The sequence below is a fragment of the Bos grunniens genome, chromosome 4, assembly GCF_055505025.1.
Source record: "Bos grunniens cultivar Pamir isolate PY7600 chromosome 4, Bosgru_T2T1.0, whole genome shotgun sequence".
In the NCBI taxonomy this organism is placed as follows: domain Eukaryota; kingdom Metazoa; phylum Chordata; class Mammalia; order Artiodactyla; family Bovidae; genus Bos; species Bos grunniens.
This window is the reverse complement of record NC_141168.1, coordinates 76,717,273-76,742,958: the sequence shown is the minus strand read 5'-3', so window position 1 is coordinate 76,742,958 and position 25,686 is coordinate 76,717,273. Positions and strand designations below refer to the sequence as shown.

Genomic DNA, 25,686 nt, shown 5'->3' with positions numbered 1-25,686 from the left:
TCTGCCATTCTCTGATGCTAAAACATTCTGCAGCCAAGTATATGGTCTGGCCCAAAAAAAGTCAATGTTCCTGATTTTATCACTTGCTGCAAGAAAGGGAAAAAAAAAAAAGAATATGGCTGAAAATTCTTTTTGAAGGGTGGTATTTCAAACAGGACCACTCAAAATACTCAAGGGAGAGGAGTGTGGAGGGAGGGTACCTTATGAAACAGCACACTCCAGGCCCTGCACACTACCTCATTTCCCTAATAGGGATGAAAAGCTCAGGCCTCTGGTAGCTTCCAGCTGACGCCAATGCTCTCCACACCCCTTTTCTTGATAGGATTTTCTGGCGTTGGGAGCCAGTGTCACAAATATAAATTCGTGACCATGTCTAAACGGTCTAATAATCAAGTACATCTTTTACAAGACTAAACCTTTCCCGATCCCGTTCCCTCAAATCTCCCTCCATAGCCAAACACACCCAGGCGGGTCCTCTAGATCGAGTTCTACAAACCCTGCCGCGCATTAACTAGCAGGCAAAAACGATACAGAAAATGAGTTTCGGCCATTCCCCACTCTGCGACCGAAATTACAGGCTCCATTTCCTGTCCCCACGGGGACCCCAAAACAGCCTGCAGTGAACGGGAAGCCCCCCGCCCGCTCCCGGCTGGCGCACGCGGCCCCCGCACGCCCCCAGCCCGCGCCCCGCGGGCGCGAGCTCGTGCCTGGGACCCCGGGCGCCCTCCCCTCCCCCCTGCCGGCTTCGGCACCCACCTCGCGGCAGCGCCTTCATCTCCCCGTTCTCCTCGCGGGAGGCCCCGCCAGCTTCGCCCGCCCCGCCGAGACCGTGCCTCCTTCTTTCCTTCTCTCGCTTCTCCTTGGGTCTGCGCGGCTTGGCGCTGGCCGAGGCGGCGGCGGCGGGCACCAGGAGATGGTGAGGCTGAGCGTGTAGCAGCGTAGGAGGCACCAGCAGTTTGCGCGGCACCGGCTGAGAGGAGGAAGCAGAGACAGAGGAGGGGACGGCCGTGCCAGCGGAGAAGGAGAAATTGCTCCGAGCAGACGACGGGGAGGGGGCAGCGGACAGAGCGGCAAAGCTCCAAGACCCAGGGCTGCCATAGCTCTGAGGCGAAGGTGCGGCGGGAGACTGCAGCTGCCTGCTGTTACCGCTGCTCGCTCCTTCTCCGTTCAGTCTACGCGGCGCCTTCTTCTCCTCAGTCCGGATCTTCTTGGCGGACAGAGGACCCGGCGGGTCCCGGGATGGGGCTTGCAGTTTGCCAAACGATTCTTTCTCCGAGACGGCGGCGGGGGTGCCTTGCATTAGGCTCGGCGGTTCCGCCATTTTGCGCTCCTGTTGTATTTACTCTCCTCCGCTCCCGGGCGCGGGGCAGGGGCGGGCTCTCCTTGGGGGGCGGGGAAGGGGCGGAGCGGTCTGGCCCTCCATTGGGCGAGCCACGCTGAGGGATATCTCCAAGAACCAATCAAAAGCTCGAATTTCTAGCCGAAGTTGTGTGGGGAATCGCCTAGCATACCCGTTTTGGAGGTCACAGGTCCTTCGGGCGTAGTTAGTGGCGGAGCAAGCTGTGAGGGGAGGGTCTTCGAGTTGTCGCCCGCGTGAACTCGGGGGCCCAGTGAATGTCTGAGAGGAACCTTCACTCCAGACACCGAGTCAGTCCGAACCCAGGTCTCGCTCGTCTCTGCCTCGACGACTCTGTCTTGTACCGCTTTCCCCTCCTTTTCCCCTGGGGTCCTTTTGGTCCCTCCCCTCTTTTTTCCCCCTCTAAAAGCCGAATTTCGCAGATTCTCAGCTGTGAGGAGAAAATTTTGCCGGAAATTAAAACCCTTCCTTCTATTAGGCAGTAGTCGGTTGATGGGAGGGGCTAAAGATCGCTTGGTGTCCTGACAAGATGCGTTACTGTTTTGCTATGATCATCTTTAATGCTTTGAGGGAAATAACTTGCAAACCTAGAAGTTTCGGATTACTATCCAGCTTGAAGGTAAGACTCTCCTAGAGAAATTTCTTTTTTAACTATTATAATTCAGATACCCTTAAAACTTCAATAGCGATGTTTGAAAAGAAAGAGGATTTTGTGTGTATTTTAGCGTTTAGTTAGCATTCTGAGTGTTTGATGTTTTGTAAGTGTGTGCTTTGATTTGTAGCTTAGAAGATAAAGAATTTGAGGAGATGAGTTACAGTAATTGCAACCAAAGTGAATAGCACGATTATGAGACCCAAAAGTCAAAGAAATATATATATATATATATAAAAGTAGTCAAATGAGTAGATGACCAGAGAATATATTGAATCCCAAAAGGTGCCCTAAGTTGCCTGTAACTTTGTAGAAAACAATTAAAAGTAACTTTCCAGAATTCCCACTTCTTGTGAGTTCATGAAGTTGGAATTCTTAATTTTGTGTTCACTTTTGAGGGATAAAGGGGGTTGGTTTTAAGAATATTTTGGAGTCAAAACTTAATATTGCTTTATAGACTTTTTTGAGGTACCTCGAATTTTTAAAGTAATGAAAAGTATTTACTGTACTTTTTAAAAATGCAAAACAATAAAAGCAAGTGTAAACTTTTGGAGTTGACTGGCAGTAGATATCTACCTGAAAACTGACATTGGTGCAAGAGTGGACAAAGAGTATGGGACTGGAAATGATGTGGTATTGACTAGCTTTGTGATTTCTGTCAGGGTGCTCGTTTTCTGTCAGAACTTCTGGTTTACTTATTAAGTGAGAAAATTTTATTGGACCACCAAGATCCCCTCTGCACTCTAAACTTCTGCGATATTTAAGAAGCTTTTCAAAATCACATTGAAATCACTACAATTAAAATAACTGTTGGCCCTCCAGGAATAGGAAAGGGTCTCTTATATACATTAATATAGCACCTAGAAATTTATACCCATGCAAAAGTCTGGAAAGTCTTATCTCTTAAAGGGTCCAGCTAAAGTGAACTGTCATCTGAATATGTTACTGCTTGCACTATACTCTTTTATACTGTTAAACTCTCTTATCAGTTCTGACCCTAAATTTGTAGAGCCTGAGCAAGAGTATGGTTACAGATGCCCAAAGACCGTGTGTCTAAATATTTAAGTTATGAATCATCAAACTATTGTTAAAAATATATTCTATTCTACTACCTTCACAAATCTCCATAAATAATAATCTGGAAGCCAAGTTTACATTTAGAATTCTCAGACTTCTAGAGTCCTCAGACTGACACTATTCTTTTCCCATTCCAAGCTTCTTCACCCACCTCACTCAACATGTTCAAGCCATGTCCACATCCCTAAGTGAAGTCACTCAGTCGTGTCCAACTCTTTGCGACCCTGTGGACTGTAGCCCACCAGGCTCCTCCGTCCATGGGATTCTCCAGGCAAGAATACTGGAGTGGGTTGCCATTTCCTTCTCCAGGGGATCTTCCCGACCCAGGGATCGAACCTAGGTCTCCATCATTGCAGGCAGATGCTTTAACCTCTGAGCCACCAGGGAAGCCTGCCCCTCCCTAAACCCCCTGCAAATAGTGATGGGTAATCAGCTATTCCATCTGCCCTCAAATCTAGCCACTCTGAAAGAGGTGTGCAGACATGGCCCCTTGACCTCATGGACTCCCTGCCCTTTGTAGCAGGAGGAGGGTCCTTACCCAAGTCTAAGGGCAGTACTGTTACAAAACATGCTCAGTTATCTCTTCTCTCCCCTGGAATCAGTCATTCCCTCACAACTAGATAATTCCTAACAACATTGAACTAGGAGAGAATTCCTACTTAATTAACACCAAATCCTACTGGCTTAATCTCTACTGCTGCTGCTGCTGCTAAGTCACTTCAGTCGTGTCTGACTCTGTGCAACCCCAGAGACAGCAGCCCACCAGGCTCCCCGGTCCCTGGGATTCTCCAGGCAAGAACACTGGAGTGGGTTGCCATTTCCTTCTCCAGTGCATGAAAGTGAAAAGTGAAAGTGAAGTCACTCAGTCCTGTCTGACTCTTAGCAACACCATGTACTGCAGCCCACCAGGCTCCTCCATCCATGGGATTTTCCAGGCAAGAGTACTGGAGTGGGGTGCCATCACCTTCTCCTTAATCTCTACTAGCACTAAGTATTAAGTGTTAGTTGCTCAGTTGTGTCCAACTCTTTGTGACCCCATGGACCATAGCCTGCCAGACTCCCCTGTCCATGGAATTCTCTAGGCAAGAATACTGGAGTAGGTAGCCATTCCCTTCTCCAGGGGATCTTCCCGACCCAGGGATTGAACCCAGGTCTCCTGCATTGCAGCTGAATTCTTTATTGTCTGAGCCACCAGGTCTCAGCAACTAGCACTAGTTGCTAGCAACTAGCACTGAAACCATCCACTTCTCTCCATGTCCAGTGTTGGTACCCTGTTTCAAGTACCACCCCTCTCACCTGGATAATTGCACTAGCCTTTTATCTGGTCGTCTTCTTTTCTAATTTTCTCAAATCTGCTGGCCATTCTACCCAGAATACACTTTTCGAAACATAAATCTGAACATGTCACTTTCCTGCTTCAGACCTGTGTATGGCTTCCATTGATCTTAAACAACAAAATCCTTAATTGACCTACAAAACCCATCATAATCTAGCCCCTTCCTCTTCTATTTCAAAGTAAATGGTCTTTAATTTCCAGAATGCACCATACTATCTTTCAATTTAGGAATATTGCATATGTTGTTTCCTCTACATAGAATGCTTTTCTCTTTGCCTGATGCTTATGTGATGATTTGGATAATGGATGTAATGGAGGCAGATATCACCAATACCTCCTATATTTCTAACCTGCATGACTTGACAGACAGTGGAACCATTCATTGAGCTAGGAAACACTGAAAATATGACAAGTGTGGGATGCTCTTTGATCTTGCAGCTGATGAAGATGAGATACCTGTAAGACATCACATCCTTTGGATCTCAGCTCAAGCTATGCTTCATTTATTTGGAAAAGCCTTCCCTCCCTGTCAGGACTAGATTAGTAACTTGTTTGTTCCTTTGCTTCTCATCCCCATTTCTTTCTGCCTGTTGTTTTTAACTCATATCTCTCCCATCTCTTTCACTCCTCTACAACAGCAGTTCTATGACAACATACTCCCTTTATCCAATTTCTCCATCTTCTTGTCTGACACTTGGCTGTCATGTGTCAGACAAGAATACAGACTATATATATATTTTTTTAATCTCTCCCATATTCTACTTTATTTTTTAATTATTAAAGACTTTGCTACATATTCATCCCCTTTATCCTCCAGCCATCATTTTAACTGAAGTCAGTGTCCATACTAATGAACCATGTACTGTTTCTCCTTGGACTTACATTTCCATTCTGTTTCAGCCACAAATTCCAATGGACCCCTTCTTGATCCTTTTCATCACTCTTCCATCTCTGAAATTCTGAACTGCAGTGTTTTAATATTCTGCTTTCTCAGTCCTCTACAATATGCCCTTGCCTTGTAACCTCAGAGAACTCCCATCTCTACATGTTTCCTTTTCAATTAATTATGATTGCCAGATAAAATACAGGACACTCAGTTAAATTTTCAGATATCCAGCAAGCAGTTAATCCCCTGCCCCCAGTTAATTTTGAATTCAATTAAACAGTGAATAAATTTTTAGTATAAGTATGTATTATACAATATTTGGGATATGTATACTTGAAAAAGTATTCTTTGTTTATCTGAAATTCAAATCTAGCTGAATGTCTCTTTTTTAGTTTCCAGTAAATCTGGCAACCCTACACAAATTCATCCTTTCTATATTTTCTTCTCTATCCAGCCTAAAATCTAGGTATATAATCTGCACCACACCTTTGCCATCACCTCAATTCCTGGTACTCTGATTCTCTTCATCTTTATACTGCTACCCCTGCCCCACATCTACCTGCTTCTCTGCTAAGCATTGCTCCCTCTCTTCCATGTAAGTGTTGGGGATTCTTAGGAATATGTAGTTGCTTTTTATCTAACTCTACACACCCCTCTATGATAGTATGCATCTTGGTGTCTTCTGATTTATCATAAATGCTGACAGTTTCCTAGTCTTTGTCTCCTGCCTTGGCCTTCCACATGATTCCTGACTCTTATCCAGATGCCAAATGGGTATCGCCACATTTGTAGCCACTTACACCTCAGATTTTATACCACCCATTTTCATCCTCCCATGCATTAATTCTCCTGCATTTTTTTTTATACACCTCATCATTCAAGTACAAGCTTGCGAGTAGTCTTTATTGACATTTTCCCCCCTTCATCTTCCTCGTTAGTCAGCCACTGTCTCTAGCCAGTTTCTCTTTTCCATTCCTATTGCTGCCTCTTGCCTTCAGGCCTCAAACCAGTTTGGATTTTGTCATTGATACCTTCCTAACTGGAAGTCTTCCATCAGAAACTGTCCTCCATGCTGCTTCCAAAATTATATTTCTGAAACATAAACCTGATTATGCCACAGTCTCTTCACTAATTCCTTTTGGCATATGGGGTAAAAGTCACTCTTCCTAGTGTAAATACAAGCCATCCTTGATATAACCTTAGCACTCCTATCGCTCTCACCCTCCTGCATCTTTCCACTGATTGATCTATTCTGAACTATGCGTAATTGCCAAAAGAGTAGCATTCCTTGTTGCTCTGTCTATCTGCCTGGAATACCCCTCCAAGGTTGGGTCCAAGCATCTCCCTAGTACTGTGCTTCCTGACCTGCCGGAGTAGAGTTGATTGTTCCTTTGTGCTGTCATCATTCTGCCTAGGATCATTTAACGCATTGGTCTCAGCTTCTAGCCTGAGAGCTCCTCAAGGGCAGGGATGATGTGTTATTTGTATTTGTATGCATAGTATCTGGGACATGGTTAGAAAATAAATGTTGAAAAGAATTATATAAAGAACAGATTTATGATCTTTATGAAAAGATGAGGACCAGAGATTACAGACAAATGCTCTTGATAGGTTAAAAAAATAATAAGGCAGGCTGAATGTAATATAATAGGAAGTAGTGAAGACTGGAAACTGAGAATTATATGCCTTATCTATATCTACAAGGTACATTGCTGATTGTAGCAATATAGAAATGAAGCAAGCCTACTTGCTAAATATCTAGATTTTTTTCAAAATGTTTTAATGAATGGGAGTGTGCATTTATTTTTATTCATTTATATATATTTTTGGCCACACCATGCAGCATGTAGGATCTTAGTTCCTCAACCAGGGATCAAACCTGCACTCCCTGTGTTGGGAGCACAGAATCTACCACTGGACCACCAGGAAAGTCCCTTAATTTTTTTTTTTTTCTTATGAGGTATCCGAAGAAACTACCCAAGACAAGGTAAACATATCTGTGGGTCAGATAACTTCGTCTGACTTCTGACCTAAAAAAAAGTGAGTTGCTTTGGTTAAGGTAGCTTGGTTCCAAATAGGAAAAGGAGTATGTCAAGGCTGTATATTGTCACACTGCTTATTTAACTTCTATGCAGAGTACATCATGAGAAACACTGGGCTGGAAGAAGCACAAGCTGGAATCAAGATTGCCGGGAGAAATATCAACAACCTCAGATATGCAGATGACACCACCCTTATGCCAGAAAGTGAAGAGGAACTAAAAAGCCTCTTGTTGAAAGTGAAAGAGGAGAGTGAAAAAGTTGGCTTAAAGCTCAACATTCAGAAAACTAAGATCATGGCATCTGGTTCCATCACTTCATGGGAAATAGATGGGGAAACAGTGGAAACAGTGTCAGTTTATTTTGGGGGGCTCCAAAATCACTGCAGATGGTGACTGCAGCCAGGAAATTAAAAGACGCTTATTCCTTGGAAGGAAAGTTATGACCAACCTAGATAGCATATTAAAAAGCCGAGACATTACTTTGCCAACAAAGGTCCGTTTAGTCAAGGCTGTGGTTTTTCCAGTGGTCACGTATGGATGTGAGAGTTGGACTGTGAAGAAAGCTGAGCGCCGAAGAATTGATGCTTTTGAACTGTGGTGTTGGAGAAGACTCTTGAGAGTGCCTTGGACTGCAAGGAGATCCAACCAGTCCATTCTAAAGCATATCAGCCCTTGGATTTCTTTGGATGGAATGAAGCTAAAGCTGAAACTCCAGTACTTTGGCCACCTCATGCGAAGAGTTGACTCATTGGAAAAGACTCTGATGCTGGGAGGGATTGGGGGCAGGAGGAAAAGGGGACAACAGAGGATGAGATGGCTGGATGGCATCACTGACTTGATGGACGTGAGTTTGAGTGAACTCCGGGAGTTGGTGATGGACAGGGAGGCCTGGCGTGCTGCTGTTCATGGGGTCACAAAGAGTCGGACATGACTGATCGACTGAACTGAAGAGTTTTATTCATTTTTTAACTCACAGCCCTACCTTGTCAGTTGCTAAAAATGATAGATGCTAAGCAAATAAATGGGCTTCTCAGGTGGCTCGGTGGGTAAAGAATCTGCCTGTAATGAAGGAGATGCTGGAGCTGTGGGTTCGAGCCCGGGTCGGGACAATCTCATGGAGAAGAGCATGGCAGGCAACCTACTCCAGTATACTTGCCTGGAGAATCCCATGGACAGAGGAGCCTGGCGAGCTGTAGTTCAGGGAATCACAAAGAGGATACAACTGAAGTGACTGAGCACATATGCATGCAAAGAAATACATGCAAACTTCTAGCTGTAATAAATATATGTTAGCAGTGCTTAGTGTGTTTTCCTAGAATCTGATTTTTTCTTTATATAATGTCCTCCAGTACTCCTGAGCCTAACTGCATTTTTACTTTGCAGGTATACTATCCTCAGGCCTTGTCCAGGTTCTTGACCCGCTTGGATAAAAGGTCCTTGTGCTTTATGAAACCCTGTATTAATCTTAAAGACATCTCTTCTACCCTTCTGGAATGGAAATCTTAAACCCTACCTCTATAACATTAACCTGCTCATCTTTATGTGTTTTTCTTATGTGAATCAGCATATAAAGAGTGGTTCTATGCTTTAGGAAAGCCTGACTTTTTCAACTTTCATATTGTCAGTTGTAATTTACTCCACACTTAGTACAGGAGGCAGTAGACTTGTTCCATAAAGTGCCAGAGAGTAAATATTTCAGGCTTTGCATACTGCATGTCTCTGTAGCAACTACTGCTTGTTGCACAAAAGCACCATAGGCAATATATAAATGAATGGGCAGGGCAGTGTTCCAGTAAAACTATAAAAACAGGCAGGATAGATTTGACCTGCAATATATAGTTTGCTGACTCTTGGCTTTAGGATGTTGATTTGTACCTTTATACCATGTGAAAGGGTAAATGTCTCTTCCACACTCACCTTTGCTCCTGCTACATCAGTCACACGACTTGCTCTCTGATCCCTAATCATTCCCAGTCCTGCTTCAGTCCCTTGGCCCAGGCTATTTCCTTGCCTGGAATGCTTCCTCCCTCCCACCCCTACTCTCTTCTTTCAGATGTCATGACAGGCCTTCCTCTGTTCATTATTTTCTGACATTGCATTCTCTTTCTTTCTATCACAGATTATAACTATTTTACAGTTGTTACCTTTTTATCATCCATCTCCTTCAGTAAACAGTAAGCTCTCTGGGGGCAAGGACCATGTCTTTCTTATTTACTTTTATTCACCAGTGTATCTCTGCCATTTAGCAATATCATGATCATATAGTGATTAGTACTCTGTGTTGTGGCTCTAGCAAAATGCCTTGTATGCATTAAACACTCACCAAATGTTTATTGAATGGATAAATCAATTAATGACTCAGCCTGAATTTTGATTAACCAACTTAGTTGTTCACCAGGAACTGATAGAATAGTTCTGTGATGATGCAATGGTATGTACACAAAGAAGTAAAAAATTTAGCTTTCTGATGAATCTGATTATACCTACATGTACATTTCAGTCATAGTGACTTTCTTAGTAAATGTTTCACTCTTTCTCAATGTGTTAGCACACTGATGCATTGCAAGTTTATACAACTCAGAATATCTTTCTATAACTCATTTCCAAAAGTGCAGAATAGCTCTAGCTGCAGATCTGAATAGGTCAAACAATGCCAAGTTTATACCGTGAGATTTTATGGATGTTTACCTCATATAAGGAAGGTCAGGACTCTAAGAAAAATACTGACATAGTTTTGTCTTTTAGGAGAAAAGGTCTATTTGGATAATAGAATAGTAAATAGGACTAAGAGGGTCAATTTTGATCCTTCCGTAACTATCTTCAGAATCTTGGCAGTTAAGCAACTCTGAATAAATTTCAAAAAGTTTTTTGTTTTTTTTGTTTTGTTTTTTTTTAGAAGTAAATCCCAATTTATAAGCATCAACAAATAATATAATAGATGAAATTATCTAGTTAAAAGATAAAGATTGTCAAATTCAAAAAGTTTTTTGAACTGGAACAAAACATAATATCTAAGACCAGTTTCTTTGTATTCATCTGAAAGCCTTCTGTTATACTACTGAAGTAAAAAAAAAAAACTATTGACAAGCATTGCATCCATCCACACCTAACCTGTTAAAAGGACTATTGGAATTAACTACAGAACAGGAAACTTGTTAAGTTGTATAACATTACATTATTGCCTTTTCTGTTGACAAATAAGATTGTTATCAAGTTTGCATCCATATAAATATATGACAAGAGAACACATTGAACCACAGATTCACTATTAATTTCTCAGGCATGCATCAGCACTAGGCTTTGTGATGATTATGTAAATCCTTTCCCTTACCCTGATTATAATCTTTCTTAAATTTAAGAAGTAGAAAAGAACCTATTCGAGGTCCCAGGGTTGAGATATACCATATATTATAAGTAGAGTTGTTGCATATATAAATAATTAAAATAACTTTAAAAAATAAAAGACAATTAATTATTATGAGATTGGATTACATGAAAAAGTTAAAATACCCTAACAGCATTTGTTTAGCTGTATAGTTTATAACACCCTTGTGGCTTAGATGGTAAAGAATTTTCCTGCACTGCAGGAGACCTGGGTTCAATCACTGGGTTGGGAAGATCCCCTTGAAAAGGGAATGGCTACCTACTCCAGTATTCTTGCCTAGAGAATTCCATGGACAGAGGAGCCTGGAGGGCTGTAGTCTTGTGGGGTCTCAGATATGATTGAGTGACTAACACTTTCACTACTTTTACTTTCATAGTATCCAAAATAAAATTTTTTAATAAATAGAAGATGGATATGGGCACATCAGGAGAGAATTATCATTCAAATTCAGTTCAGTAACTCAATCATGTCCAACTCTTTGCGACCCCAAGGACTGCAGCACACCAGGCCTCCCTATCACCAACTCCCAGAGTTTACTCAGACTCATGTCCATTGAGTCGGTGATGCCATCCAACCATCTCATCCTCTGTTTTCCCCTTGTCATCCCGCCTTCAGTCTTTCCCAGCATCAGGGTCTTTTCAAACGAATCAGTTCTTCGCATCAGGTGGCCAAAGTATTGGAGTTTCAGCTTCAACATCAGTCCTTCAGTGAACATTCAGGATTGATTTCCTTTAGGATGGACTGGTTGGATTTCCTTGCACTCTCAAGAGTCTTCTCCAACACCCACAGTTCAAAAATATCAATTCTTTTGCACTCAACTTTCTTAATAGTCCAACTCTTACATCTGTACATGACCACTGGAAAAACCGTAGCTTTGACTAGACGGACCTTTGTTAGCAAAGTAATGTCTCTGCTTTTTAATATGGTATCTAGGTTGGTCATATCTTTTCTTACAAGGAGTAAGCGTCTTTTAATTTCATGGCTGCAGTCACCATCTGCAGTGATTTTGGAGCCCCCAAAAATAAAGTCTGTCACTGTTTCCACTGTTTCCCCATCTGTTTCCCATGAAGTGATGGGACCGGATGCCATGATCTTAGTTTCATTCGAATTGAACTGCCTCTATTCACTTGTGTATCTCAAGAACAGTTCAGGCTGATTATATCAGCTCCTTCTCATGATAGTTTATAGGTGCCTCCTCTAGAGACTCTCAAGTTTCAATTTAAGGGTCTTTTTTCCCTCACATTATTCCTCTTCCTTATTGTTGTTTAGTCACTCAGTTGTGTCTGACTCTTTGAGACCCCATGAACTGGAGCATGCCAGGCTTCCCTGTCCTTCGCCATCTCCTGGAGCTTGCTCAAACTCAGGTCCATTGAGTCAGTGGTGCTATCAAACCATCTCGTCCTCTGTCATCCCCTTCTCCTCCTGCCTTCAGTGTTTCCCAGCATCCTGGTCTTTTCTAATAAGTGAGCTCTTTGCATCAGGTGGCCAAAGTATTGGAGCTTCAGCTTCAGTATCAGTCCTTCCAATGACTATTCAGGGTTGATTTCCTTTAGGATTGACTGGTCTGATCTCCTTGCAGTCCAAGGGACAAAAATGGCCATAATGTCAATAAATTATTTTTATAGTAACAGCTCCCCAATGTATATCTGTAAACCTCCTGGTCCTCTTGTGTTTGTGACCTAACCACTTTAGCATCTTCCACAGGTATGTCAAAAGCACCTCAAATTCAGTATGTCTGTAGTAGAGATGGCTAATATTTGTTCCCCTTTTTTCCTTACTACCCTAACTTTATTTCATTCAGGTGCAATGTGCCTAGTTTGAAAACAAAAAAAGCTTAGACTGCCCAACCTTCCTTATTCCTAGGGATACAGTGAGTATCCTGGGAAGTCTGGGCAAGGCTTTCAGGATAGCTATTTAAGAGGAGGAGAGGGCATTTAGCCTCTTTGCCCTTCCCCCTTTCTCTCCTGCCTGAAACTTGGATGTGAGGAAAAAGAAAGACCCTCAACTATCAAAATGTAAAACTTTCAGCCCATATTTTACTTACTCTACATTGTAGGCGAGTTGAACTCTTAACCATTAATATCACTTTACAACAAATGTGGCTTAACTGCTTGCCCAATCATGGTCTTTCCAGTTTGAGTATGTTCTTAAGTTTGGGGGAAGCTGATAATTGTAGATGAGAGAGTGCCCTCTGTTTAAAGGCTTCGTTGGGAGAGCCAGCAGCAACCACCAAGCAGGGAGAATGTAGAATAAAATGTAGAATAAAAGGGGCCAAATAGAGTAACTGAAAACCATCCATAACGTCTCTTGGGAGATTAATTTTGCTGCCAGAATTCTTGTTGGAAAGACATCAGATCATTTTGATGCTTATTTTTAGGAAAAGGATGGGAAGCCTGTAAAATGTATGACAGGAGCCTTACTCAGTGTTGTAAATCTCTGAAAAGAAAAGCATAAGTTTTGTAGTACTAGTCAGTTTTCTGAAAAGAGGGAACTTTTTAGCTAAGAATTGGTAGGTAAAGCATAAGGTAGATATTATAACCTTGAAACCTAAGTGTGGCAAAGAGGTGTAAAGGTGATAAACTCATAGAATTTCTAGATTGGAAATCCAACCCTGTATCCAATTCATGAGTCCTTTGCCACTTATCCTTTGCTTTGTTCTTGAACAGGGAAACTTTACCTCCAAAGTAAGTATGCTCTGCTTCATAAGTTTCAGCCACACTTTGAGACCATCACTGTAGGTAGGGGGATGATGTTTACTTAGTGTCTTGTGTAAGCCTCATGTTTGTGCACGTTTCATGTCAGCCTGTGTTTTGAAAATCCTTACAAGGTGTTTTTCAAAACTGAACTGGATTCTATATTTATTCTGACACTGAACTAATTTTCTAATGTGTGCTATCTTGTAAGAGGAAACAGAAGTCTTAAAACATCTTTTAAAAAAGTCTTTTAAACCTAAACATTGATCATACCATTTTAGAAATTTTGGTTACTTATGTTTAGGAAATAACACATTCAGAAAAGATGCAGTGTTTCTTTGGTTGCTGGTAGACACAAGTGCTTTTATCTCATACGAGGCCAAGAATATTTTTAGGAGAAGGAGTGAGAGTGGGAGAGGGTGTGGACAAACAGATCTATAAAAACAGTGGCTTGAACTCTCAAGACACTTTATGATTCAGTAGCAAAGTCCGGGTAACCTGAACATCCTGAAGCAGGTCTAACAGATTCCCAGAAGAGATGACCCACAGAAGAGCAGTTTTGTGCGTATGTCAGTAGAGCTAGAAAATTGCAAAACTTTGACTGTCATAAAGTGATCTTACTTTTTAGTTTCACAGATTCTAATTTGAAAAGCTTTTCTGAATATTTAATGAACAGAGCCATGAAGCAACATGTATCTTGCCTCAGATGCCACCACTGCTGGCTTTTCTTGATTCCCGTCAGATGAACTCTTGCTTCTGTATACCATTAGATTGAAAAATAGATGCATAACTGAAACAGCTAAACTAAAAATTAAAAAAACCATAAAATGCCCACTTTAAAGTTAACTTTTAAATCCAACACAAGCTCTAATTAAGTCTATTATAATTGCTATTTTTAGGATTTTGATCCTAGTCTTTCTCGTGTTTAATCCCTATATTTGATTCCAATGAGTAGAAAACACTAAGTTGTAAAATAATGTCACTGGGTGTTAGTGAAGGAGGACAGAAAAAGAAGGTACAAATCAGGTACCTGGAAACCTTGAATACCAAGGCATGAAACCTTGCCAGCATAGATGGACAAGTCCAAGTGCCAAGCAAAGAGGGTAAGCTCTCCTTGTATAATTCTTGTAACCTTGGGTTGAGTTCGTCCTGTAATCTTTATCTTGCCATCTGAGTTTACAAACTACCAGCGTAGCTTGCCCATTACCTTGATATATGAAAAGTGTGAGTGATAAAGACATTCAGTGATTTCTGTTTCTTCACAGTGGACTGTCAGTACATGGGGATCAATATTAGAGGTACACAGATCCTCTTAAATATTGTTTGATGATGATACTAAGTTAAGTGCTTCAGTATATCATAGGAAAGCAAGCCTAAAATAATGCAGCAGCAGTATAAAGTACAGGTATGCTGTCATGGGCTTCCCTGGTGGTTCAGATAGTAAAGAATCAGCCTGCAATGTGGGAGACCTGGATTCGATCCCTGGGTTGGGAAGATCCCCTGGAGAAGGGAATGGCTACCCATTTCAGTATTCATGCCTAGAGAATTCCATGGACAGAGGAGCCTGGCAGGCTACAGTCCCTGGGATCGCAAAGGGTTGGACACGAGTGGTATGGTATGCTTGTAAATGAACAACTAACTCCATTTGGAGATTAAGTACCATTTTGATGCCCAAAATAGAGGCATTAAGCAGGAAAACATAAATACATTAGTGGCAAAAGATACAGAATTTTTTGCAGATGTAAAGAACTGTTATTTATGTGGGCATGCTAATGTCTTTGACCACTCTAATTGAAAACATAAATCATATTTACATGAACTTATATTGACTCTTCCCCCAGTTCCTGTGTATATTTAGTAACTTTTTTGTGAAAATTTTGCTAATCAATGATCTTATTATTTTTTACAGCTTTTTTTTTTTTACAGCTTCTTTATTCCTTGATATAACTACCTCTTAAACTAGAGATACTTCTCTTACTACTTGTTTATAGATGCCCTTCTTCAGTTTATCTTCCATTATTAGATAGTCTGCTCTTTCTTATTTTCCATGTGTTTTAAGTATTTAGTTAGTGAATACTTACAGGCTCTGAAGGCAATCTGGCTGCAACATCTGTCACTCCTTTAATTGCCGAGGTTGTTTCAGCTGATCTGACTAGCTCGGCAAGTGTCCACTTCCTACTTCACCTCTCCGTGTGTGTCCCTCCCAAAGCTGCACACTCAGTCAAAGAGGACCACCTTCCCTAGTAAGGAAGACCATTCTTTGGTCAGGGGTATATGAGTAGTTACACTCCCCTGCTAGAACCTCCAAAGCACCCACATGGTACCAAGCAGTAGACTTAAATGCTAGGAATATAGCAATAGACAAGGTGGACTTCACTCTGTAGTCACAATTTCTGTTTCCAAATAAGCTTTTCATCAGTGCCTTGTTATTCCAGACTCTCACTTCATTTCTTACTAATTTATTTGTGTAACAAATGGCAGTAAGTATCTAGTGTACCCAGAACTGTGTGATAATATAATTGAGAAGATAAATGTCAACATTTAAATTATCACACTGTGGTTAAAATAATGCAATGATGGCATGCACTGGATACAGTGAAAATGCAGAAGACAGATCATCAACTCTAGCTGGAGGAGTGAGGGAGAAAATCCCAGAGATGATGATATTTGAGCTGAATTTTTTAAAATTAGAAGGCAAAAAGATGGAAAAAGACTTGAGGCTGAGCAAAGAGCACTTAGAAGAAGACATGAAATAATGACATGTTTAATGTGGTTTTCTTTGCAACAAGTGTTTTGTAATTTGAGTATAAGAAACATGAAGTGCCATAAAAGGAGAAGAGTCTCTACAGTGGATGAGAGCCAGACTCTCTGAACTGTGTTGCCCTTGACTGCCTTGGCATGCTGAAGACTCACTGCATGCATTTTGTTAACTTAAGTGCTTAATGAGGAAGCATGGAAAATGTTTATCTCTGTCTCACTTCCTGCTAATTTCTCCCAGGCTTCACCACGTCTTGCTTCCTAACTCTAGCTGAACACTTCTCCGTACCTTGCCTTTTAACTCTCCATGTAATACTTAAATGCTATTTCAGTTATCACAGCTTTTCTACAAACCAAATAATATGAAAAATTTGATATTCTGAAATTAGATTTATATTAGCTCTTACTAAAATATTGTTGGAATTTAAAATACCACACTTTATATAATTAATATCTTTATTTAGCTCTCCTGTTTATATTCCTTTTTTATGATTATGTTTTTTTCAAAAGCATAAAAGTATTTTGAAAGTAAAACAGTAAAGTTGTGAAATGTTTTTATATTGGCTTCAAACAAAACTTATATAGCTTCTTCTTTTTTTTAAAAAAAAGTGTTTCTCTTGAAGAGATTTCTGCATATACAGAGATACAAAAGCAAGGGAAAGTAACTTAAAATACTATTAACTAAATAAAGCCAATGAAACTCATATAGGATCAAGTCAATATCTACCCATTCTTGAACAGGAAAATCTGAAAATGGAAGGGGTGTGTAAGCCTTCCCTTAATTTCGAGAAGCATGTACTAAGGATATATATGCTTTTGTCAAACTCCATTATAGTCACTGGAAATATAAAAATGAAAAATACAGTCCATACTCTCAGTGGATTTGTTGTCAAGTATTAAGTTGAACCACATGAAATTGCATCTTTTTTAGGTCAAAATGTTCAAATATCAGTTCAATCTAAATATATGTGTGTGTTACATGTATATTAAATAGAAATTTACAATAATAGAGATATGAACAATGTGCCCTGAAAAAGTGCTTTGTGCTGTCCAGAACAGTCTGTGAAAGCTTTCCAGAGATGACATTTGAGCTGAATTTCAGAAAATGACTGGGAGTTCACTGTGTGTTCATGTGAAGTGAAGAGAATGAGCACATTTAACAATAGGAAACAGCCTGTGCAGAGTTGTTGAACCTCTAGAGAAAGGGTCTAGCTCATGCAAATACTTCAGATTGGTTGGAATGCCAGGTATGTGGTAGGTGACAGAAGAGGCAGGCTAAGTAAGCAGAGGGAAGATGTTAGAAGGTAGGAGGTACCAAGCCAAAGAGATGATACTGTCCTTGAAATTGGTGAACTGTGTATAATCCATAGAATGTGCAACACCACATGTTAGGGTTCATAAAGGAAATACTATTTATATCTATGTTTTACCTGTCTTGTCTTTTCAAATTTTCTAATTGTATAAGGACTACAGTGTATATAATTCTTACTGCAGTACTGAATGTAAATAATTTCTAAATAAATAAATATATATGTATTACGGTGTGTTAGAGGCTGAATTGTGTCCCCCTCCCCACACACACACAGAATTTATGTTGAAATCCTAACCTCTAGTATTTCAGAATGTGACCTCAATTGAAAATAGAGTCATTACTGATGTAACTGGTCAAGATGAGGTCATATTAGTGTCAGTCACTCAGTCGTGCGACTTTGCGACCCCATGGACTGTAGCCAGTCACACCTCTCTGTCCATGGAATTCTCCAGGCAAGAATACTAATGTGAATAGCTGTTGCCTTCTCCAGGGAATCTTCCCTACCCAGGGACTGAACCCGAGTCTCCTGCTTTGCCGGCAGATTCTTTACCACATGAGCTACCAAGGGAAGCCTCCATATTACAGTAGAGTGGGCCCCTAATTCACTTCGTTACAGCAACCCTAGAAAATGAGTACACGCTATGTGATCAGAAAGTTTAGAGGCTCTATACACTACTGCGTATAAAACAGGTAACTAATGATAACTTATTATATAGAGCTTTCTCAGTATTCTCCGTGGTACCCTAAATGGGAAGGAAATCCCAATAAGGGCAGATATACATGTAGCTGATTCACTTTGCTGTACAGCAGAAACTAACACTTTGTGAAACAACTATACTCCAATAAAAATTTATTTAAAAAAGGTTTAGAGGCCTTGATTAGATTATGAAAAGCAATAGAAGAGTTGGTTTATATTTTAAGATTTCAAATTATTTATGTCCTATAATTATTCAGTCTCAGGATTCAATAATTTACTTATGTTGAATTGATTTATTGACTTCCAGTACTTTACTTCTTTAAAACATTAAACTTTGCAAATAACTTTTTTTCATTTGTGTTTGGTATGCTGCTGCTGCTGCTGCTAAGTCGCTTCAGTCGTGTCCGACTCTGGGCAACCCCAGAGACAGCAGCCCACCAGGCTCCCCTGTCCCTGGGATTGGTATAGTTTATGTTAAAGGCAGAAGGAATTAGGAAATACTTAACCTGTAGCTCAAAATAGATACGGTGATAATTTTGCAGCAGTTTTAGGGGAAAAAAATATATTTAAGGAAAGTATTTAATCCCATTAGGCAGAAGTGGAACTAAAATCAGAAACAGGATCCTACCAAAAGAAGTCATAGCTGTGAAGAGTTTAACACTATATCATAATTGCAAGGAGTAATGCAGGTAAAACATGCCTTATTATAGCTACATAATCTTCAAGTATTAAGGACAACCAGTCCTTTTTATATATGACATATGTTAGTCACTTGCCTGAGGTTCCAAAACAGTTTTTAAGGTCAGGAATGATACCCTAAATTCAAATTACGCATTTGAAGCCTGTTTATACGTCAGCAAGATCCAAAAGTCAGCAATACATTGATTAATGAATATGTCAGTACAAAGTAGATATGTATATTTTATTTTGGGCATTTTAGATCTTTATGGGACATGGAATATTTGATAATTTTTGGCCTTATTTATGCAAATCAATAGTAGCACTTTGAAATGCTACTTTTTAAAAAAAATCTGTATCATTGTAATAGTTCTTCTGTCCTTTAGACAAGTAGTTTTCAGACTTTCTAAAAGAATTTCTTCAAATGAATTATTATGTGGAAGCCCATTATACAATAATTATGCAGTTCACTCCATCAAAGAATACTTTATAGACCTTTTTTTGGTTTTGTTTTAAGATTGGAGGGGTGTGGTGGATCTTTGTTGCTGCACTAGTTTTATCGAGTTTTCTCTAGTCACTAGGAGCAGGGTCTACTCTTTTTGTGGTGTGCGAACTTACTGTGGTGACTTCTGTAGGGAAGCACGGGCTCTAAGCCACAGGCTTCAGTAGTTGCGGCTCAGGCTCTAGAACGCTGCTGGCTCAGTAGTTGTAACGCAGGGACTTAATTGCTTCCTGGCATGTGGGATCTTCCTGGGCCAGGGATTGAACCAATGTTCCTTGCATTGCAAAGTGAATGCTTAACCGCTGGACCACCAGGGTAGCGTGACTTTTGATGTTTTAAATCTTTGATTCTTATATCTAGCCTGGAAGTTCTGTATTTTGTGAATGTATGTTTTATATTCACTGTGTAATGTTAGAAGAATGAAAAGGAATTTACGTGATAGGAATAAAAAAATACGCTACTGACCTATCTATGATCATAGGGCCTATACCTGAAGTTGCTTTCCCACAGGGTAATTGGAATATAAGAATATATCTATTGTCTCTAATGTGGTCCCCTGGTTTGTGACCAGCACAGCAGTCTGCAACCTGTATCTACTTGGTCAAGGATATAATGTCCTCTGTTCTCATTAAGAGACTTCCCTTTCTCTGCGTTTACCCCAGTTCTTTTAACAGTTTTTGGTTTTGCTCTCTATTCATTTGACTACACTTTGCTACCTTTGGACTCAAAAACCTGTTTGTCCAGTTGAGTATCTGGTTATTTTTTCCCTCACCCATGACTTATAATCATATTGCTGTAAGCTGGTAAATATTTGAAACTATGTATACTTTTTATATGCTTACCTTGTTATAAAAATTAGCACTGTATAGAAAGGGGATAGCATTGGAGACTCAGAATTACAGTTTTTACATTCATAGCATTTATTAGACGACTAATGTTTTTAAGATCAAGATGTCAGGTGGTCAATCTGATAACACATAAATCACAATTTATTCTTTTAGCTAGTGCTTATTGAACCCCTATGATATGCTAACAGTCATTATGAAAAGTTTTAAGTGTATTTGTTATTTAGTCGCTAAGTCATGTCCGACTCTTTTGCTATCCCACGGACTGTACCCGCCAGGCTCTTCTGCCTGGTGAACTAAGTGAACATGATCCAGCTTTACAAAACAGATGTATTACACACAAAGAAACCTCTGTATGCACACACACACACACACTCCCTGGTATAAGCTATGAAAGAAACAAATGAAGTTCCACTGCACAAGTAGAGAAACTACTTTAAATAGAACAGTCAGAAAAGGAACGGGAAGTGAAAAGAAAAGCATTCTAGGCAGGGAAGAGCTTGGGCAAAGGCCCTTGAGATGGGCTCAGGAGGGAGCTGGGCTTGTTCAAGCAACAAAAAGACATTAAGTTCTATGAGGAAAAGATCTTTCTCTTTTGTCTAAAACTGTGTTTTAGGACTTCTCTGGTGTCGCAGTGGGTTAAGAATCTGCCTGCCAGTGCAGGGGACATGAATTCAGTCCCGGGTCTGAGAAGATTCCACATAGCATGAAGCAGCTAACCCCGAGCACCACAACTACTGAGCCTGTGTGCCTCAGCTACGGAAGCCCACACACCCTAGAGCCCACACAGCACAGCTGCGGAGCCCACATGCCTACAGCCTGTGCTCTGCCACAAGAAGAGCCCCTGCAGTGAGAAGGCTGCACACTGCAACAGAGGAGCCTCCACTCACCACTAGAGAAAGCCCAAGTGCAGCAACAAAGACAATAAATTTTTAAAAAAATAATATAGAATAATGTGTTTAAAATTAAATAATAGGCACTGCAGAAATACTTGTGTGTGAATGAATAAATATCTGTATACCTATAAATAAATATCTGTATATAGGATGTAATGAGGACAGGCTGAAGTTCAAAAAGTAGGTAAGGACTAGACCTCACAAACCCTGTTTAAAAAAAAAAATGGGGGATCTGATTTCATAAAGCCTCACTCACAGCCATGTGAGGAATTGTTTGCTGGGGATTAAAAATGGAAGAAGGGAAACCCAGATTCATGAGTGCAGCAGAGGTGGAGAAAGTAGACCACAGAAATCACTAACTGTGTGTTAGGGCCAGGCCAGTGGGCCAATCTTGTTTCTTCAGCATCTTAGCAAAGGAAATGTATCTGATTTCTCTTTTTATCCCAGAACTACCATAGCCCCTCAACCCCCAGACCAAGCCTGGAAAGAAATTAACCTTTTGAGAATTTAATCAAGCCCTTGAGGAAAGTAATTTCAGAGTTTCTCCTAGGTCTTTGTATTATTGAGGAAGTGACTATCTTAAATTGAAGTCACAAAGAAAATGAAAAATACAGATTATTCTACAAGATAGACTTGGTCATATAAAAAAAGTCAATACCATGGAGAAAAAAGGCAGAGAAACATGCTGATTATGTACTACAGTATAGCAGCTGACTCCCAGTGAATATCCCTTTTGAAGACATTTTACCACATGTACAGAAGCACAAATGAGGGGAAAAATTTTTTTTAAATATGCTCAATAAAACCATTCAACTTAAACTAAAAAAAAAAACTTTTTTTTTAAGAAGGCTTGCCTCTCTCTTACCTCCTCTGGCGTGATTGTGAGGGGATAGCTTCTATTGTGAGGACTCTACCTCCAGTTCTAGGGGGTAAGTTGAGTAGGTACTCACAGGGAAGTCTTTGGGAAGCTAAAGAGTGATTGCTTGGTAGAGAACTCAGAAGGACATTAAGACAAAACTCTCTTTTCCCCAGCATATACTGAAAAGAACCTTGAGTGTAGCTATGAGTCTTAATGGTTGTTTTATATAACATTGATCAGCACATAGGTTCTCAATGAATGGAGATTTGTTACCTCCCAGAGGAGTCTGTTCTACTTTTGAATTCCCCCTAATTGTTAGGAAGTTATTTCTTTTAACCGAACCAAACATTTTCCCCATGTTATTCCCACCCTTGTATGTAGTTTTACCCTCTAGAATCTTGGCAAATAAAGCTGATTTCTTTTGTTGATTTTAATTTAATTTGGCATGGCTGCCTGGACCTCTTTTAATCTGTAAGAGAAAATGAAGCTGTAGCAAGAGTTAAATTTATTTGATGCAGTAGACCAAATTTTCCATGTGGAGGCAAATTTTGTCTTGGGATGTGCCAGTCACTAAAGCTTTTTTAATGAGGCAACTCAGTCTGTTCCTATAAACTGTCAATTTATTCTCCTGGATCTTAAAGGAACACTAGCTCCAGGTGGGCAGGCCTCTTCTGGAATAATAATAATAACCAAAATAATTAAAAACCAGATTACTGCCCTAGTCCCTTCCCGATCCCCCATTCCTAAGCCATCTACATAGCTAGTAGAGGAGTATCAAGATCATCCTTCTGAGTTTTAGGGTACTCATCCTTTCACTGGGCTTCCCTGCTGGTTCAGTTGATAAAGAATCTGCCTGCAATGCAGGAGACAGAGGTTCAGTCCCTGGGTTGGGAAGATCCCCCGGAGAAGGAAATGGCAACCCACTCCAGCATTCTTGCCTGAGAAATCCCGTGGACAGAGGAGCTTGGCAGGCTACAGTCCATGGGGTCACAGGAGCAGGACATGACTTAGTGACTAAACTACCACATACTGAGATACTTCCAGGTTCTGCAGAAAGTGTGGCTGTCCCCTCGACCACACTCTGCTTTTCTCTACTGTACTGTTCCCTGCCCTGTTGTTTCAGTAGCTAACGTCTCCACAAGTTTTCCTTCTCCTAGAAATGTACTTTCTCAGACATGTATGACCTCTAGCATTCTCTTCATACTGTGGTTTTACGAATTTTTATTATCATTGTGCTATGGCCTCTTGAGGGGAAAGAGATAAATATGCATTATCAGCTAATTTGAATCAGAATTGTGGTTGACGTATTTTAATATAAATCATACTCTATAGAGATTTTTGGCATATTAACAATTCAGTGATTTTTAGCATATTCACAAAGTTGTGTAACCATCCCAACAATCTAATTGCAGAACATTTTCATCACACCAGAGAAGTCACATACCATTAGCAGTCACCTCCTATTTCCTCTACTCTCCTGCCAGCCCTAATCAATCACTAATCTACTTTCTGTCCATAGATTTGTCATTATTGCTGTTTGTAGAGGGGACGATACCGACAGGGAGAAAGGTGAGCTCTGGTCTGAGGGGAGCTTCTACTTCTGATCTCTGCTTATCAGCCATCAGAAAATTTGAAGTTAAAAATCCCTGATTCTTTGAAGATTAATTTCTCCAAAGGTATTCACATACATTACCCATAAACATAGGTAGGTAGGTATGTAGGTAGATACCTAATCGTATTTCATAACTTTAATCTTATTTTGGGGGAATGAGTGACCCTAGTGTGCACACACATGCACACACACCCATCTTATCCTGAGTTGTGTTTCAAAGCCTTCCTGTTTGGACTGACAGTGATGGACACCATGGCTCAAACACTTTCCTCCAATTCCCTAATTCCTAGGTTTTTCAGATCAGGCTGCCCTACCTGTATCTTGCTGGTTTTAGGTAAGATATCCAAATACTAGATGATGATAAAGGGTGGGAGTCAGTAGAATGAACCATAGGGAATGACTTAGAGAAAACATCCCTCTCTGCCTTGTGTACAACCAGAACATGGAGAGAGAAAGGGGTAGCAGGTCAGTGAGGAATGGCTCTTTACTGGGTACTTTTTCTAGCCAGGGCATGTGGGCCTCCCAGCACCTCTACCCCTCAGGAGTGGTCCTTTATGATGTATCAGCTCCCCAGAGCCGCCATTGGCTGTCGGGAGTGTCCTGATGACCAAATAAAGCAGAACAGGTGTGACTCCTCATTGTCCTGGGGAGAGGTATATATACAGAGGGCAGGCCTGGCAGATAGGCAGACAACTGAGTGGCTTCAATATGGCAAAAGTGACTGATCAATCTTGGGAGCCAAAAACCACAAGCACCAAGCGGTGGAAGAAAAGGAAGACCCTCTCTCAGCCTGGATCAAGAGGCAAGGTGAGATGACCCTACCCAAGCTCCTCCTCTTCTTTCCCATTTACACCCTCTGCCCCCTTCCCTCACCTCGAGATAATCCTGCCCCAGCCTGGCACAAACTTCCTCCTTAGTCCCTCACCCTTTCCCCCCACCCTTCTCCCAACCAGTGACCTCTGGGCTCACCGTTGCCTTAACAGGTGGTGAAGATATATAAGAAGGTAAAAAGACCACTCCATGTGTGTTCAAGAAAAAAATACTCCCCAAAAGTTATAACTACAAGAAGACAAAGGAGAACAAGAAGGGCCAAGCTTCAGCCAGTTCCATAGACTGAGCCAAAAGCAGCCAGGCCAGGCCTAACAGCCCCTGTAGAACGACACCACTCTGAGATAAGACCTAAGCAAATAGCGCCTGCAGAGCAAGCTTCAGAGACCTGAGAACAATCTGCTATATCGAGAGTCCTGGCTGCGGAGAAATGGCCAACCGCGTAGACACTGGCTCAGACACTGATGTGAAACATGGGACACAAATGCTGGTTATTAAAATCAGCAAAGTGTGAGAAGCCCCTCAAAAAAAAAAAAAAAAAAAACAATAAAATTAGGCACTCTGCACAGAAATGAATCGTGTCACTTTGGTGTTGTCTGAGATTATTTCTTAAAGTGAGAGAGTGATGATAGAGAAGCTTAGCATCTTTGGTTCCCCCGTATCTACCTGAGGAGAAAATGTACATGCAGCTCTCCGAGAGTGGAAAATACCCTTTCTGCCAGGTTCTCCAGCTCTGGCAGACCAGTTTTTTTTACCATTTCTGTACTTGGTGGTCAACACTCATTTTCAAGTGTGAGTGAAGTCAGCAGAACACAGCAGTGCCAAATTCACTCTAGTAGGTTAAAGGCAATGGAAAGGGAATGGGGGAGAAACAACAAGGAGAAGGCTCTGACTTTCTCAGTCATAACACAGAACTGAACTGCGCTGGTTGCCTGGGATAATTCGGTTGTGAGTTGAAGGCCCCTGATCCTCATAGCTCCCTCATCCTTTGCTGGCCTCGTGGTGAGTTTTGTAACAAAGGACAGGATGGCAGCAGTTCCAGCCACTAGGATGGGTAGTCACAAGGCCACACTGAGCAGGGCCTTCAGCAGATACTCGTTGCTGGCCTAGTTCTGCCTACCTTCCTTCGTCTCACCGTCCCACCAGTCTCTCCCACCCCCACCTCCCGCTTTAAGCCCAGAATGGAGTGCTCAAAGTCGCCCACAGAGGTGGAGATGATTGAGAGTCCAGTATTTATTGATTAGAAAGTGATTCTCAGGCATGTGTGTGTCTC

At 41.0% G+C, this 25,686-nt stretch overlaps 1 protein-coding gene and 1 long non-coding RNA gene across 2 annotated transcripts in view; one reads left to right on the top strand and one right to left on the bottom strand.

Annotated features, from left to right (window-relative positions):
- Positions 1-1,341, bottom strand: part of RSBN1L (round spermatid basic protein 1 like) — an 87,172-nt gene extending 85,831 nt beyond the window's left edge. Inside the window, exon 1 of the mRNA XM_086397113.1 lies at positions 757-1,341. Within this exon, the coding sequence (XP_086253239.1) occupies positions 757-1,321 (565 nt within the window). The 5' untranslated portion in view covers positions 1,322-1,341. The remainder of the gene's footprint in view (positions 1-756) is intronic.
- A 187-nt stretch (positions 1,342-1,528) lies between these two features.
- LOC147374413 (uncharacterized) lies at positions 1,529-24,985 on the top strand. The gene is made up of 3 exons (XR_015162737.1): positions 1,529-1,976; positions 23,493-24,392; positions 24,569-24,985. It is a non-coding gene; the product is annotated as an uncharacterized LOC147374413 (long non-coding RNA).
- Positions 24,986-25,686: the final 701 nt, after the last annotated feature.